General features: G+C 36.1%; 1 protein-coding gene across 1 annotated transcript in view; it reads left to right on the forward strand.

Moving 5' to 3' along the window:
- Positions 1-15,076, forward strand: part of PLXDC2 (plexin domain containing 2) — a 270,768-nt gene extending 255,692 nt beyond the window's left edge. The window contains exon 14 of the mRNA XM_065832450.2: positions 12,336-15,076. Within this exon, the coding sequence (XP_065688522.1) occupies positions 12,336-12,452 (117 nt within the window). The 3' untranslated portion in view covers positions 12,453-15,076. The remainder of the gene's footprint in view (positions 1-12,335) is intronic.
- Positions 15,077-15,698: the final 622 nt, after the last annotated feature.

Consider the following 15,698-nt stretch of genomic DNA (forward strand, 5'->3'; position numbering starts at 1 on the left):
CTTTTCACCTAGATTTAACATCTAAATCTAGTATCATCTCCCTTTTTTTCTTTTTATTAGTGTAGAGAGAAACAAATTCCTTTAGACCGTGATTCATCTGACCGATTTGAGACATCTCCTTTAGGATTAGATAAGTTACAATTTTTGCTCCTCAAATATAGATTGCTACCTCAGGCGTAGACATCTACATTGCAGATGCTGGCATTTAGTCAGCTCAACTCCACTGTACATGACAATATGAGAAAGGAACATTTTCCATAGGTGATTCTACAAAAAACTGTGAATACCTGTACTGACTTGTATTTTTTTCAACTCAGCAATATTCCTCTACCTTATGATAAGTATAGAGTTGCTAAACATGAAAGGAAACACTGATTGGTCATAACCCCCACCTGGAGTACTCCCTAACTTTTAAGAGCCCAGACAATTTCTAATGCGCAATAGTGAAGATGCAGAACCACTGGAAGTGGCACTAGGGACATAGCTAGGGATTGCTTAGGTAAAAGCCTGGACCAGGAAGATATAGACATTCATTCTTAGTGACAGCAGTGTGAATTGAAGTGAGACATGAACATGAACAGAGTGATTCATCCTTAAAATTATATTATAATAAATATACTGCTTACATGCAATAGTAGTGACAGAAATCAAACTGAATTGTTTGTCAGTATTCCACGCTCAAGTGATGTAACTGCATTAACCATCAGGGAACAGCATCCATGTAATAAAATCAATAGTTTTCTTTCATGTCTATGTGACATTCAAGCCAGTTCTCCACTGATATAGACAAAAAAAAAAACCCTTCACTAAAGTCCTTGTACAAAAGAGAAGGAATTGTCCCTTTTTTTTCACACGCAGATTGAATTGCTGTTCTTTCACTGTAATAAATACAAGTTTCTTATCTGTTCTGCTAAATAAATAGCTAAATAAATAGCAGCTCCATTTTTTAAGGAGTGAAGATTACCAAATTAAAACACGTATTTGTTTAATTTTGTTCTCAGTGCAGTAATGGCATATTAATTTATTTCATTTGTTGATACCATACTCATCATGCAAACATTCATGCCTTAGTCATTTTTGTTAAAACCATTCCACTAAATTTAGGCAAAATTAATCAATCTATACAGTCAAAACTAAAATGTCTTTTAGCAAGCCATGTGGGTTTTAGAAAACAGAAAAATATAATCTTTCTCTTTAAAATAAAGGAGAAATAATTCAATATGGACAGGACAGAAGTAAGTCAGTCAAAATCAAATTTATGCAAAATGTGGTATAAACTACATCCTCTTTTGGTTACTAGCAATATTTTGATACTTGTGAAGAATCAGCCATTTAGCAAGAATTATAAAAAGTTCTAGCTGTGAAGGGGTGGTCTGTCCCTTTGAGGGGTAAAACTACTGACACAGTGGTAAAACCACAAATGATGGAGAAAGGGATTACTCTGTGTTTTAGAAAATTTCACAGAATCACAGAATCGACTGGGTTGGAAAAGACCTCAGGCATCATCAAGCCCAACCCTTGGTCCAACTCCAGTCCATTTACTAGATCACGGCACTAAGTGCCATGTCCAATCTCAAATTGGACATTTCCACAAATTCCAAATCTTTAAAGCCATTGTATCACAGTATCACAGTATCACAGTATGTTTGGGATTGGAAGGGACCGTAAAAGATCATCTAGTCCAATCCCTCTACTGGAGCAGGAAAGCCCAGGTGAGGTTGCACAGGAACACGTCCAGGCGGATTTTGAATGCCTCCAGAGTAGGAGACTCCACAACCTCTCAGGGCAGCCTGTTCCAGTGCTCTGTCACCCTCACTGAGAAGAAGTTTTTTCTCAAATTTAAGTGGAACCTCTTGTGTTCCAGCTTGATCCCATTACCCCTTGTCCTATCATTGTTTGCCACCGAGAAGAGCCTGTCTCCATCCTCGTGGCACTCACATTAATAAGGTCACCCCTCAGTCTCCTCGTTGTTATCATAATCATAGAACAAAATAAGGTGATCCATTCTGGAAATGAAATTGCTTTTAAAAAGTTTAATCATTCAGTTTCCAAAGGAAAAAAAAAAATAGTTTGACCAATTCAAGAAATAAAGAGTAGAATATATTATTCTTATATTCATCTGATCTATAGAGTGTACATGTTTGAGTACAGAGCATAATGTATCTTTTCAGACTTGCACTTTGAAACTGAAGTACAAAAAAATAACAAGGCATAACTTGTATAAATAGGTCACAGTTACAAAAAAGTGTTCCTTATGCAACTGGAAAATATTTCTGAATAACCTGTTACAGATAGCATGCTACCCACAGAAGACAAGCTGCGTTATTTATGGGAGATGAATGAAATGTGAATCTGATGTTACCACTCTGGGGAAGGAGCTCAAGAAGATTGCCATGGGCTTGGTCATGAAATGGGAATAAATGCATAAGTATTTCAGAAAATAATATTGTTTTGTATGAGTCTCTTGACTAATAAAGCAAGTTGCACAGTTAAACAAGATGTGACAGGTAGACAGGCAGCTTCCTCATGCAACTGTCTCAAAAATGACTACTACACTCTAGTCTACCATCAAGTTTTCTAGCCAAATCAAGATCTGCATCAGTTTATTTGTCATCAGCAATTAATATAAATTTAAGACTGGGCCAAATGAAGAATGGAGACCTGCCCCATTTGTATTTACTTTTAAAGAAGCTACTTGACAGATGCATGATGCTAAATTAAACATAGCATTCATTCAAAACTGTAACATGAACAACAAAGAAACATCTTTTACATCTAAGATTCTAGGATGCTGTCATGATTCTGTAGGTAAAGCATAATTTTCAGTCAGATTCTGTTGGGTTTTTTAGGTGAAGGGCTGTGTAAGAATTTTTTAATTGATTTGGTTTATGGTCAAGGTTACTGGTTACTAAGTAAAGTATGATAAGCTGATCCCGTATCTGAGGCTTTAAGTCTCTTTCTCCCTTGTGTTACCAATATTCACTTACTACCTCACTCAAGTTTTCACATAACTCATCTCGAGTCCCACTCATGATGCCTCTCATGTTTGTCATGTGGTGCCTTTTCTCAATGAGCTCCCTCAGATAAGGATAAGTACACCCACACTTTGACTGCACTGTTTGAATTTGCACTGATAAATGCAATCCCTTGTGACACTTCTGAGCACCATTGAATGATATCCTGAGTACATTAGTTGGTTTAAATATGTGATACAGGAAAGCCAAGGAAAATGTCATTTATTCCAAAAGCAACTATTGTTTTAGAAGAGACTAACATTATTCTGTGATTTTTTTTACCCCTGAAGTCTGAAAAAAACTTTTCCTCTAGTGATTTTCTTCATGGTTGTTGAGCACAATGCATATTTGCAGTCCCAACTGGAACAAAAATAGCTATTTTGAATGAACAGCTTTGTAAGTCTTCAATGCTAATGCTATTCAATTTGCCATGATAATGTATCACTTTAAAAGAATACCATCCAAATAGTTCAATACTTTAAAAAAAAAAAAAATGTTCCCCTTTCTCTTAAGTGTGTAGAAGATTCAAATAAAAATGCAATGTTTTCCTGTTTCTTCCAACTCCCATGCCATTCAACATGTATTTCATTGTTTAGTGAAACACTTCTCTGGTGACCTAAAGACAGGATGAATTATCAAATTTTAAAGTTAAGGGAGTTCCAGTCAAAGTTCCAAGGAACGCAGGCTCATTCTAAAAGCTGGCAGTAAATGTGGACTAAAGATTTCCTTGCACAGTGACAGAAGAGATGTTGTATGCTTTGGTCTTTTATTTAGGTGTGCTTATCCCTGTGGTATTTTCTCTCTCTTGAATTTGATTTCGTTGCAAAGAATTTCCCCTTTATGAATCAAGTTACATACCTACTCTTACCTCGAGGAATCTTCTGTCTCTTGAGTATTCTTTGAACTTAGTTGCACTGATTTTTTGAGCATACCATACATGTCAAATAGTGTTATTCATGTCTTTTTCAACAAAGCAGAAGCTAATGTCAGAAACCTACCTATAACACATACAGCTATACACTAACCATAGCAGAATTAAAAAGTAATTAATTTATTCACTAACCTATGTAGCATACTTGCAGTCAGGATTTCAGGTTTGGTGGCCAAGAAGGCAAGCATGATGCCCCAATTGTAGTGGATTACATGACTGTGATATAAATAATAGCAAAAGTGCTATAGATGTCTGGAGCTGAATGTAAACGGGTGAAGAAACTCCTAGCTGTGTCAGATGGTTTTGCTTAAATTTCAATGAGTTGCGAGCCAGATAGAAGCTTTAGGAGTATTTTAGATTCTACATCTTCCCTTATTTTTCTTCATGTACTTTTTTTCATATATTTTTAACCTTCGTTGATTTTCATTTGTGTGTGAGCTTTGGCACTGAAAGTAATTACGTCCAGGTAACATTTAACAAAACAAAAAGCAAGGCGTAAGGGAGACTGTCTTTTACTCAGCTATCTTGCGCCTGTTTGCACCAAGTTATCTGTGGACAGAAGGGTTGCAGATGACACAAGAATTTTTCATGTGCATGCTTTTTTTGTGTTTTTCTTACCTTCCGTACTTATATGTTGGTCCAAAATCCTTTTAATCTTTGAAACTTACCTCGGCTGTCATCCCAGTGCTCTGTCTTTGTAGAACAAAGGCAGCATGATCTGGCCACAATTGAGGAGACAGCAGCAGAATTGCTGGCCAACATGAAGGCAGGGAGTCAGGCGTTGTGATGTGTTTTCCCAGCTGGACACCGAGACACTGTGGCCAAATGTGCTTATGTAAGGCTTGACGACAGCAGAATAAAATTTTTCTGTGGTAGTTCTCTGAGGTTAGGGTATTTTAAGGACTCTGAACTAGCATTGCAGGTTGGGACCATCTTAACCTTCAGCTTGTAGGGACGAAACCAAATTCAACTTATTAACACACGTAGACTCTGTAGGCATGTGAGTGAAGCTGTAGGCACGTGAGTGAATACAGAGCCTGTGTATTTCTTAATAGTGGCTGTGTATGTCTTAATTGCAGATAATGTCACACATTGAAGAGAAGTGTGGGTGCTTGTGGTTACACGTCATCATTCTTTTGAGTTAAGATCCTATTTTAAAGGTTATAGTATTTGCCTTCATGTTCCCACCCTCCCTGGAGGTTTTCCAGAGTTTATTGTGCTGATTCAACTGCTTAGGATCATGTGCATGTACACTTACATGCACATAGCTATGTCTTTTTTAGTTGTTTGTTTTACTTCATTTTAGAAGTTTAAGATGGATAATTTCACAAATCTGGGTGGGTTTTTTTATATGGCCACACAGAGATTTGAACTGGTGCTATGTAGCCAGGAGGTGACATTGAGGAGAGAGGGAAGAAGGAATGAGCAGCTGCAAATCTTCAGCAAACAAATAATCGTGTGGGATCAGAGCCTAGGGGATGCACCTCGCCTCTTCCTGATTTAACTTGAGTTATGTCGTTACTGATAAATTAAATAAGCCTGGACTGTTTTTTAGCCTAGAAACCAACCAGCATAGAAGGTTCTGCATTCCTGTCATTTAACTCTGTTAGCCTGACAGTAAGGTGACAGCATGCAGACTGTTAGCCTGGACTGAGGACCATTCCCAAATCCTGAGCCCTGGCTGGGGTGGTCTGAGAAAGCACTAATTGTTGGATATTTTTTCTAACAATTGAACTGTATAGTGGATTGTGTTGCAGTATCTGGAAACATGCACTGGCATGCAGACCAGTAGCTTTTCTTCACATTTTGACCTTGTCATCTTCTGTCTGCTTAGAGGAGGGCAACAGAGGAGAAAATATTCAAAAAATCCAGAGACAGTTTTTCGTGTTTCAGAGCTCAGGGAGTTAATGAGCATTTGTGGTTCACTGTTGTGCATCTCTGCTCATAGCAGCACAACACAAATAAGAGCCATTCTTTAACAGTCAGCCGTGTTCTCCATGCACCATTTCAAGGTTTCTGCATTAATGTCACAGATGCAATGTATCTCTTCAAACAAATGAAAAGTAAATAGGAGACAGTATAAGAAAGAAATAAAAAAAGCATTTTTTAAAAAGAGACAGGTCCTCATCTGGCTTAGAAAGGTAATGAAGCCCACACAGCTCTGCTAATTCGTTTTGTGATATGGCCCGTTGTTTTTATTATATATACATTTTGCAGGGAATTATGCTTTTAGTTTGTAAAAGGCTTGACATGGTCATCAATTTGTTTTTGCCCAGAAGTTTGGGCTGAATTGTATTTCATGAAGATGATGATTAAAAAGAAAAGAACAAGTATCATTTTTCTCTTCTTTCAAAGTCCTGCGGTATCCTGGCAATTGGGGTATTGTCATTGATCTCGCTGTCATTGCCTTGTACTGATAGTAAAGTTATTTTTTCCAAAGCTTATCCATCTCAGCAGGAACCAGCAGCTTAGGAAGGGAAACCTAAAGCAGCCACAAGGGAAAAGCACTTAAATAAATAATCAACACTGACAATAAAAGTCAAAGGTGGAGAGGAAGGAGGCATTCTGTTTCTCGTCTGTCAGCAGCCAGCTACTTAGATGAACCTACGACTGCAGAAACACTGTTATAACAAGAAGCAGTTTAAATCACAAAGATATTATAAACAAGCACTTCTATCAAAAAGAAAAATAAATTAAGCCAGTAAATAATCCTACTGAATTTTAAGTCTGAAGCAATCTGGATTTCAGAACAGTTTCTGCAAAATATTAAATTAACTTGATGTCAGGCAATTGATCTTTTCTTATTCCTGGAAATACATATCAGAAGTACAGTTTCAGATATTTGAAGCCTCATCCATTTCTGACAAATTTCTGACAAATAATTGAGTGTTTCTAGGAGAGACTGAAGACTGATGCACAAATTAAAACTGTCCAAACAATTTTTCAGGTAACTCTGAGCACACAAACACATTTCCTGGGCAAGGTAATTTATAACAGAAAGATCCGTCCTTGTCCTGAGAAAGCAGAAGGCCTGGATACACACATAGATTAGCAGTGAACAAGTGTACTTAGACTAATGCCTCTTGATGGTATCAGGTTAACATATGGTCGTTTAGTAACAGACCTTCCTATAGGTTTCTCCTGTTTTGTTAATCCATTTGAGTAAGTCATTACAATTTTTCTGAGGTTTTCGCAATTTATCCAGAATTTGGATAGCTCTGTATTTATATCTTTCCAGTTAAGAAAGTTAAGTAGGCCTTTTTGGCAAAGTGTGGTTGAAGAGTATAGATTTTGAATATATTTAAATATCATTATGCCCTTGAATTGGGCAAAGAACTTGACATTGATGGAAATGTAAGATGCACCCTTCAGTAGAAAGAGTGAAGCAGTCCTCTGGAAGTTTGAAAGATTTGAAATACTGGAAGATAATCAATAGAGAAGACAAAGTTGCATCAGAGCATTCAACCTAAAAAGTATTCAGTAACTTGAGCTTTTATGTAGTTTAGTGGGAAATCAAGTTTTTTAGGGAGCTCTGGCGAGTCTTTTAAAACTTTGAAAGATTGCCCTTCTCATGATAATTCAAGTATTTATAATCACGTAAACTCAGTTTGGAAAGAGAATCTGTGTGTGTCTTGGTGAGATCCATTGATCAAGTTTAGTGCTGAATAGGAATGAAGAGCTGATCTGTGCACAAGTGCTCTGGGATTTTATGCTGGTTGATATATATGAAGGAACTTTTGATAAACTGACAAAAATTTCAGAACAAAATGTGCATGTGACAGGGTGGGGGAGAAGACAGAGGGCAGATTTTTCATTATGTTTTCCCTTCACTGCTCTTCTGACCTTGCAGATCTGTACAGAATCATGCTAATTCCATTTTTCTGTACTGAATGAAGGATAGGGCAAGGATGGGATGGGGATAGTAGAGGATAGGATGTAAGAATATCAAATATGTACTACATGTTGCCAAGCACCTTCTGTCCATTACGGATAGAAACTTGTCTTCATGCATATGCATGAAAGGAAATGTTAAAGCTTATATTTACTGCAGCTAACAAAATATACATTATTACAATTGCTTTTAATGAATTACCATCTCAGGAGAAAATATTAACTGGCATAAATTTTAGAGATGGTGCATAATGTCAGCACCAGAATCTCTCAGCAGCAGGGCATCAGTCTTCACATACCAGCATTTCAATAAAACTTTGTGCAACTGTCTGTCCTCCTGTAACTGATCTTGTATATTACTTATTCCTCACATTTTTTTTCCTGTGGCAGGTACAAAGTAGATTTCATTTCTTGTTTAAGTGCACTCAGTTTATTTTTTTCAAATATTTTTAAAATTCATTCAAAAGTCTTGAATTGATTTTCTACCAGCTTTGCTGGAAGTCTGAATTGATCACTTCCTTTGTTTTCACGATAATATTAATTTGAGACACTGGTTTCTAGTCTGTAAGTCAGTGCAGAAATACATAATTCTTACTGAATCTTATCTCTTTATTACATTGTAGTGGACTGTTCTGTTCTTATTTTATAGTTGCATCATTGGTGATCTGGTGGCTCATAAAAGGTAGAAGCCTTGCTGACAGTAGAAAATAAATTACTTCACTCTAAATGGTATCTGGACAGTTAATAGAGGCCTGTAACATAAAAACTGATGGGTCCTTTTCCATTTCTTCCGTTTCAATATGGTCAACTTTACCAGAAATTTCTGTGTAAAATTCCACCAATACAGTCAAACATATACAGAAAGCACTGATCTATCTGAAATTTTCCTGTAGTTTTCAACTTGACCCACTTTTTTCTCTTTTGCTTAAAAAAGTTACTGTTCAGCAGGGAATAAGATGGTCTAAAGCTAGCAACCTCAAAAAAATCATGGACTGTAGCACTGTTCATATCATACTAGCTGCATTTTGTTTAGATAATATTCAATTGAGTGCACCCAGATAGGTATCAAACTTTTTTTTTATTTTTGTTTCTTCTGTCTTAATGAGATGATACCATTTAGATGAATAAAAGATCCAATAAGGCTCAAAATTCCCTCCTGTTGGAGATGTAAAAGGAAGAAACTGGTCAACTACAGGAACACACTTAGACACCTTTCTGTGCAATAACAATGAGAAGATACTGCAGTCTCCACCCTTTAGAATTCGTATGTGGAATCCCCTCCATTTTCTTCTCAGAAGTAAGATGAATAATCTCACTAGAGAAGTGGTGGATTCCCCAGCACTGAACACTTTTAATATTCAGCAGGAAGGGTGCTGGGACATCTTGTCTAGTCTGTGCTTTTGCCAAGAAGACTTAGACCAGATGATCTTTATGGTCCCTTCCAACCTGGAATTCTATGAAATAGTATCCATTCCACCTCTACTGTAGACAAGCGTAATGTAAGAAACATGAAAGATAGATCTCATTTCCCATGGATTTTCCAACTGTAATTTTATCTTATTGATCTTCAATAGGAACTAACTTTTTTTAAATGTGTTTCATAATTATTCTTCTGCATCCTGACAAGTATCTTCAGCATCCTGGTCATGTAAAATCACAAGTGCTTTTCCGTTACCCTTATTTTCTTAAAATAATGAACCCAAGGAAGCTTCAGACCTATGAGGAAAAAAAAAATATTCCTTCTTTCTTGCTTTATAAAACACTGAAAGGAAGCAGGAATTACAGATCTCCAGCCACAACTCAGAGGATTTCCTCTAAGAGTCCTAATTCCAGAGGAAGAAACATATTTTTTTTCCTGTTAAATTGGATGACAAAACTAAGGAATTAATTAAAATACTCAGCTTGCTTTCTCCCCGGTTTTGGTTGTTTGGGTTTTGAAGGTTTTGTGTTTTTCGTTTGGTTGGTTGGTTGGTTGGTTGATTTGGTTTGGGTTTTTTTGGTTGGTTGGTTGGTTGTTTTTTGTTGTGGATTTTTTGGTTTGGTTTGGTTTGGTTTGGTTTGGTTTGGTTTTTTGAGGGGGGTGTTCAGTTTTGTTGTATCTTCTTATTACTCTTCTTAGCAGCAAATAAAGTAGAAGAATGCATTAGGCATTTCCTGAGCTGCTTCAGTAACTCACGGACCTTTGTATCTCCTGATAACAAATAAGTTACTTTTGATTTTGTCAATTAAAACCGTGATGCCTCTACAGCTTCTTTGGGGTCAATACACAAGTCAATGAATTGATAACTTGTCAGTGCTTTCTTTTAAAACTGCCAACAATTTACAAAACCCACATGCGCACAAAGAAGTTGAAATTTAACAGTCTGTCACTAGGAATGGAAAATCTCACCTCAGGCATGAAGAGAAACCACAGAAAGCTGCAACTGTAATATTTGGAAATGACCTTCTAATCTGTTGGTTTATTTCTGGAACAAAAGCTGATGTTTATGTTGTATGGCATTGTATCATTAGAACTGATACACGTCTGTTGCATATTTCATCATCTGGAAAGGCCAATCAAAAAGTGTAGCCCAAAATGGTATAATAGCTTTAGTTTCTAACAGTAATGTAGCAAGTAGTAACTAATCATGGGTACATCTTACAATGAAATTAGGGAGCATCTTAATGGATTCAAAGTCAGCTCATCCTTTAATACGGCCATCTGAGACTGTTTCTAATTATTTTTTCCTCCTAGCTTTCCAGTGGTTTTTCATTTTCTCTTTTCATTAGAGACCTCTCGGTGAGATTCTTTTCTCATTTATATCAGTGTAAATCTGGATTAAGTCCTTTACATTTAATCACATTATTCTTGATTTACTTTAGTGAGTCTGAAAACAGAATATGACCCTTTTTCTTTATCAGTAACCAAACTGTCCTTCTTAATTTTGAAACCACACTGAATCAAGCCTAGGCAGAAAAAAAACCTCCAAAGTTTGAATAGACTAGGTTTTGTTATTAAGAAAAGACATTCCCTAAAGAGGACAGTGTTGTGCCCTCCTACTTTGTAGAAAGGTATTGCTTTGAAATGCCTGGGATTTTAAATTACCTGCCAAACAATTTAACTTTGGATGCTTCAGAAGTAATCGGATCCTGCAATGGCAGAAAAAGGAATCAGTTGCTTCTATACTTTACCTTTCTAATGGTGATCACTGAGGAAGACTTTGTGCTGTACCCACAGACCAGCGTGTAGCTGTTGATAAGAAGATTCAGTGGTCCCCCAAGATTTGTTTAGTGGCTGCTGCCCAACAGCATCATGAGCCCAGCATAATGTCATGGCTGTGGCTGTTTTGTGGTCCCCAACTGCCCCTCAACAGTATGAAATATCATTAGTGATCAGAACGGAATCAAAATGGGGTATTGTGGGGACAGAAAATCAAATACAATGTTTATTTTCAGAAAAAAAAAAAAATACATTTTGAACTGTCATTGAAAATATGGTCTATAATTTGTCTTCACTGTTTCTGCTCTGATTTTCCTGTAATGTTTCAATATAGTTTCCTATATCTTCTAGCCCTCTTTCCAAGCAGGTTGTAAACATTGTCATTATAGGAAAAGAAGTATGTATCGGCATATTTGGCAGATAAAATTTTCAGTAGGGAATAATCATTTTAGGAGAGCTTTTTCTGCTGACTTTAAGAAAGTGTTTCCCTACTTTCCTGAAAACTGTTCCTTTTGACAGAAACTCGGCTTGGTCACCCAGAGTCTGAGCCTTCCCAAATATTAATTAGTGTGAAAATACAGAATTTTTAAAGAACTTTTCCTTCCCAGAGGCATCACAGTCATATAGGCATTGTGTCATCTACCTTAGAAAAGATCTATTTATTTCTCTATTTATTAGCTGTTTTTTAAAGTAGGCACCAAAGATCCTAATGAAAATTGATTACAACTTCTTAGGACACTTATACCCAAAGTTCATAAGAGTTTAAATGAAAAGGTTGCTTCTATTTGAACCATCAAGGTAAACTACCCAAGTAGAAATTATGGCATTTGAAATAGGAAGTCATTATTGTAGTAGTCCTGCATAAGCATACCAGAATTTTGTCCTACACATTCTGCCATGGAACAGAGTATGTTAGCGAATTCCTGTACAGACCTAGGAAGGAAGAACAGTGGACAGATCTTTTAAGGGGTGGTGGATCAGCAGGTCTTTATATGACAAAATTCACAGATCCACTGGGCAACAGTTTTAGATAAGAGCTATTTTATCCTCTCCATTGTTAGAACTAGTGATAGCTATAGGTCTTTGAGAACAGCCATCATCCACAAATTTAGAAAGAAGGATTCATTCCCTTTGCTGCTGCTGAACTGTGCTGCTTCATTCCTGTAACAGCTACACAAAGTGGGTTTTAGTATGATTTTGGAGATGAAAATTACAGGGCATTGTTGAAGTTTTTTATTAAAAATTTATTGTTGTATCCTTCATACTCTGAAAATTCATTTTCTTGTTTTTGCTGTTACAGCGACGTCCAAGCAGATGGCCAGCAATGAAATTCAGAAGAGGTTCTGGACATCCTGCCTATGCTGAAGTGGAACCAGTTGGAGAAAAAGAAGGGTTCATTGTATCGGAGCAGTGCTAAAACTTCTAGGACAGAACACCAGTACTGGCCTACAGGTGTAAGACATTTACTTTTTCTCTCTTTAAAGAAAAGGACCCCTAAGCTGCTGTAGCCTGATAGAAGATTTTGGACAAGCTTAGTCCAAGAAGAAAAACTATCTAAGATACCAGATTACCACTGCACAGTAGTTTTTGTTAGTGGACTGAGACACAATGGTTCATGCAGAACACTTGTCAGTGGACACCTACGGTATCAGAACTATGGCACAAGTGCCATGTTATTGGCTTTAGTTATGGGGATGCACAGTAAATGGAAATATAATAAAGCTTTGGTGCACAAGGGTATTACCTTTTGGTTCAAGTGTTCTTCTCTGGTATCTCAAAGACTGAGTGAGAAATCTGTACCCTGTCAGTGCAAAGAGCACTCATCAGTGATCACAATGAAATTGGGCTGATTTTGAGTTTCAGTGCTTACTAAAAATTAATTATCAGGTTTGTTTCAAGGGATAATTTCATTTCTGAGCAGCAGACTGAAGTAACAGCAACAGATCCTTTTAGCTTCAAGATATCTTACGGACCGTTTCTTAGGTAATGTGAAATGAAAAATAAGATTGTAAACAAATGAGTTTCTATCCTTTGCCATTTCATTGTGAGACCTTACTGAGAAGCACCACAGACTTCAATGCACCTCTTCCCAAAATTCAGATACAAGTGTTATTGAACCCTGCTGATTCATACCGTGATTTTGTTTAATGCACATAGTAGTTGCATAAATATATATAAAAATATATTTTTTTTTATAGCTAACACAAGGCGGGCTCTTGTGACTGTTAAGACTGCATATTTGTCATCCAGACAAAGGAAATGGATTGCATTACTGCATAGTTCCACTGAGTTGTAAAATAATCCTTAATATTAGAATATTTTTATGTTGTGTAGGGAAGGTGGTTCATGTAGTTGCAGTACCATAACCTATCTGCCTATTGGAACCACACTTTCTTTAATATTGACCCTTTCCCTCCCTGTATAGGGAAAGGCAAGACTATAAATTCACACCATCAAAACCAGTTAATCCTTTCATGGAAGGGGTTAATATAAACTGAGACCCAGATCTTCCATGAGGAGTGGGAACCTAAATACTTTGATGATCTGGGCCTGAACTATTAAAATATTAAATTCAGGTATTGTATGTACATTTCATCATAGCCATTGACTATCCATTTTTTACGTACTTTACAAGGCACTTGAATCATTTTAAAGTGAGGTATACAGCATTTGCAGTTTCGGATCTCACGCAATCAAAAACGTTGTAGATACCACCTTAATGGTACAATTATTTACACTTCTTGTTGATGCTTGTATGGTCTAAAATTGATTACTTAATGCTGTTTTAAAAAACAAACAAACATTATTTTTACTTGTTATTTTGTTCAGTAAATAATACGATACTATATTTTCTGTATTCTTTTGTGTAACACACTCTTATTTTCATCTGTTTTAAATCATCTAGTGTGAGTCTGAAACTGTTCAAAACCTAACTGATATTAATCTGAAGGTACTAACAAACACGTTGTCTTGAAGCCTGATGAAAAGCCTGTGGCAAGTATTCATTTCAATTTGTGTTAGTCTGCTGAGCCCTGTTTCTAATAAACTGGGATTAAATTGCAGGCTGTTAATTCCAATAGCAATAACCAAATGTATGCACATATATATCTGGTGACACTCATTTTTATTAAATAAAAAGTTATCAGTGCACATCATCTAGACACGTATTTGGTGTGCAATATTTATTATTAGTTTTTCTAGGAATATTGGAAGTCATCAGCTAGGGTTCATTGGCCAAATGAAGCAATTGTAGAGATTCCATTTGAAGCATGCTGGATTCCTGTTTGAAATATTTTTTATTTCAGAGCACATCTTGGCAAATTATACTGAGAAATTTACAAAAATCTACACAGTGCTGCAATAAGTTCAAGGGATATTTCATATAATAAAGAAGATCTATATTATTATGGGTTTACAGATTTGCACTTTGGCTGATTCGCTCATGTTTTTCTTTTTTTTACCCATGTATGTAATACATGTAATGCAGTGAAGCTGACAGAATGTTTGTAACATGATTAGAAAACACAACAGTAATTTTAAAATCCGTCATTTTGATTAGTTTTGTTTTAAGACCCTCTTGCACAGCTGAAGGATGTTTATTAGTATTTACAAACTAACATACATTTCATTCTCCTTTATAAAATAATAGCAATTATTTTTTTCATTCTTTGTCCACTTCTCAGAATTTGGTGGCAGGTCTCACTGGTCTATGGGGAGCGTCATAGTGTACTACTTTGGACTTTTTTGCCATGATGTTATATGTTATGGATTATAACATGATGAGTTGCTGGGTTTATTAAAGAAGATTGATAGGCATATGTTTATGTCTGACAAGAACTGATATCTGAAGAGAAAACCTCCTGCATACTAATGGATGTATATTGTCTCATTGGTGTCTGCTTTGATATATTCTGTGGTATGTTCTATTTATCCCAGTAGGCAAAAGTTAATTAAGTAATCTGTTGCTGTTTTGTAATTCCATCTGGTTTTCTAATTTTTTAATAATTAAAATTGCCACATTAAAAACTATACAAATACTAACCTATAGGTGTGATGAAATATTGAAATTAACAGAGAATCCTATTGCTACCATTTTATGAAGCAGCAGGTTAATTGATCCAGACCGAAAAAAGTGTCACATAACCCCCCGTCTCAGAGATCCAGCTGAAAGGTTATTCAAAAATTCATAAAGAAATTTCCATCCAGTTCTCTGAAACAGTGGCTTAACTAGCATTCCCACTGGTCCTGCATTTGAAAGTACTTCAGAATATTTCATTTGTTTAAATGCTTACTTACAGACACATTTATTCTAATAGCTATTTTAACTCTTAAACTTTGCTGTAAATTTGTGTATCTAATGCATGTAATGATAGCAAGATCTCCCAAAATTATTATTTCTTATTATTTTCCGGTTTTGTGTTAAATGTTCCATAACACCTAACACTCACAGTGCTATGCTTCAGTTCATCCTGTTTCACAGAAAAAAAGGAAAATTTGTAACACAAGGATTTAAAGCACATTACTAATAGCCCTTTACATCTTAGTAAGATGAAACAATAAATCAGATACATGTATTCAGACATTAAGAAAATCTGGAACTGCAGAAGTAGCCAAATTATAATTTTATTTCCATGTGCATACATATAATGATGCAGTCTTATTT

This window comes from Patagioenas fasciata, chromosome 2, assembly GCF_037038585.1.
Source record: "Patagioenas fasciata isolate bPatFas1 chromosome 2, bPatFas1.hap1, whole genome shotgun sequence".
In the NCBI taxonomy this organism is placed as follows: Eukaryota; Metazoa; Chordata; class Aves; order Columbiformes; family Columbidae; genus Patagioenas; species Patagioenas fasciata.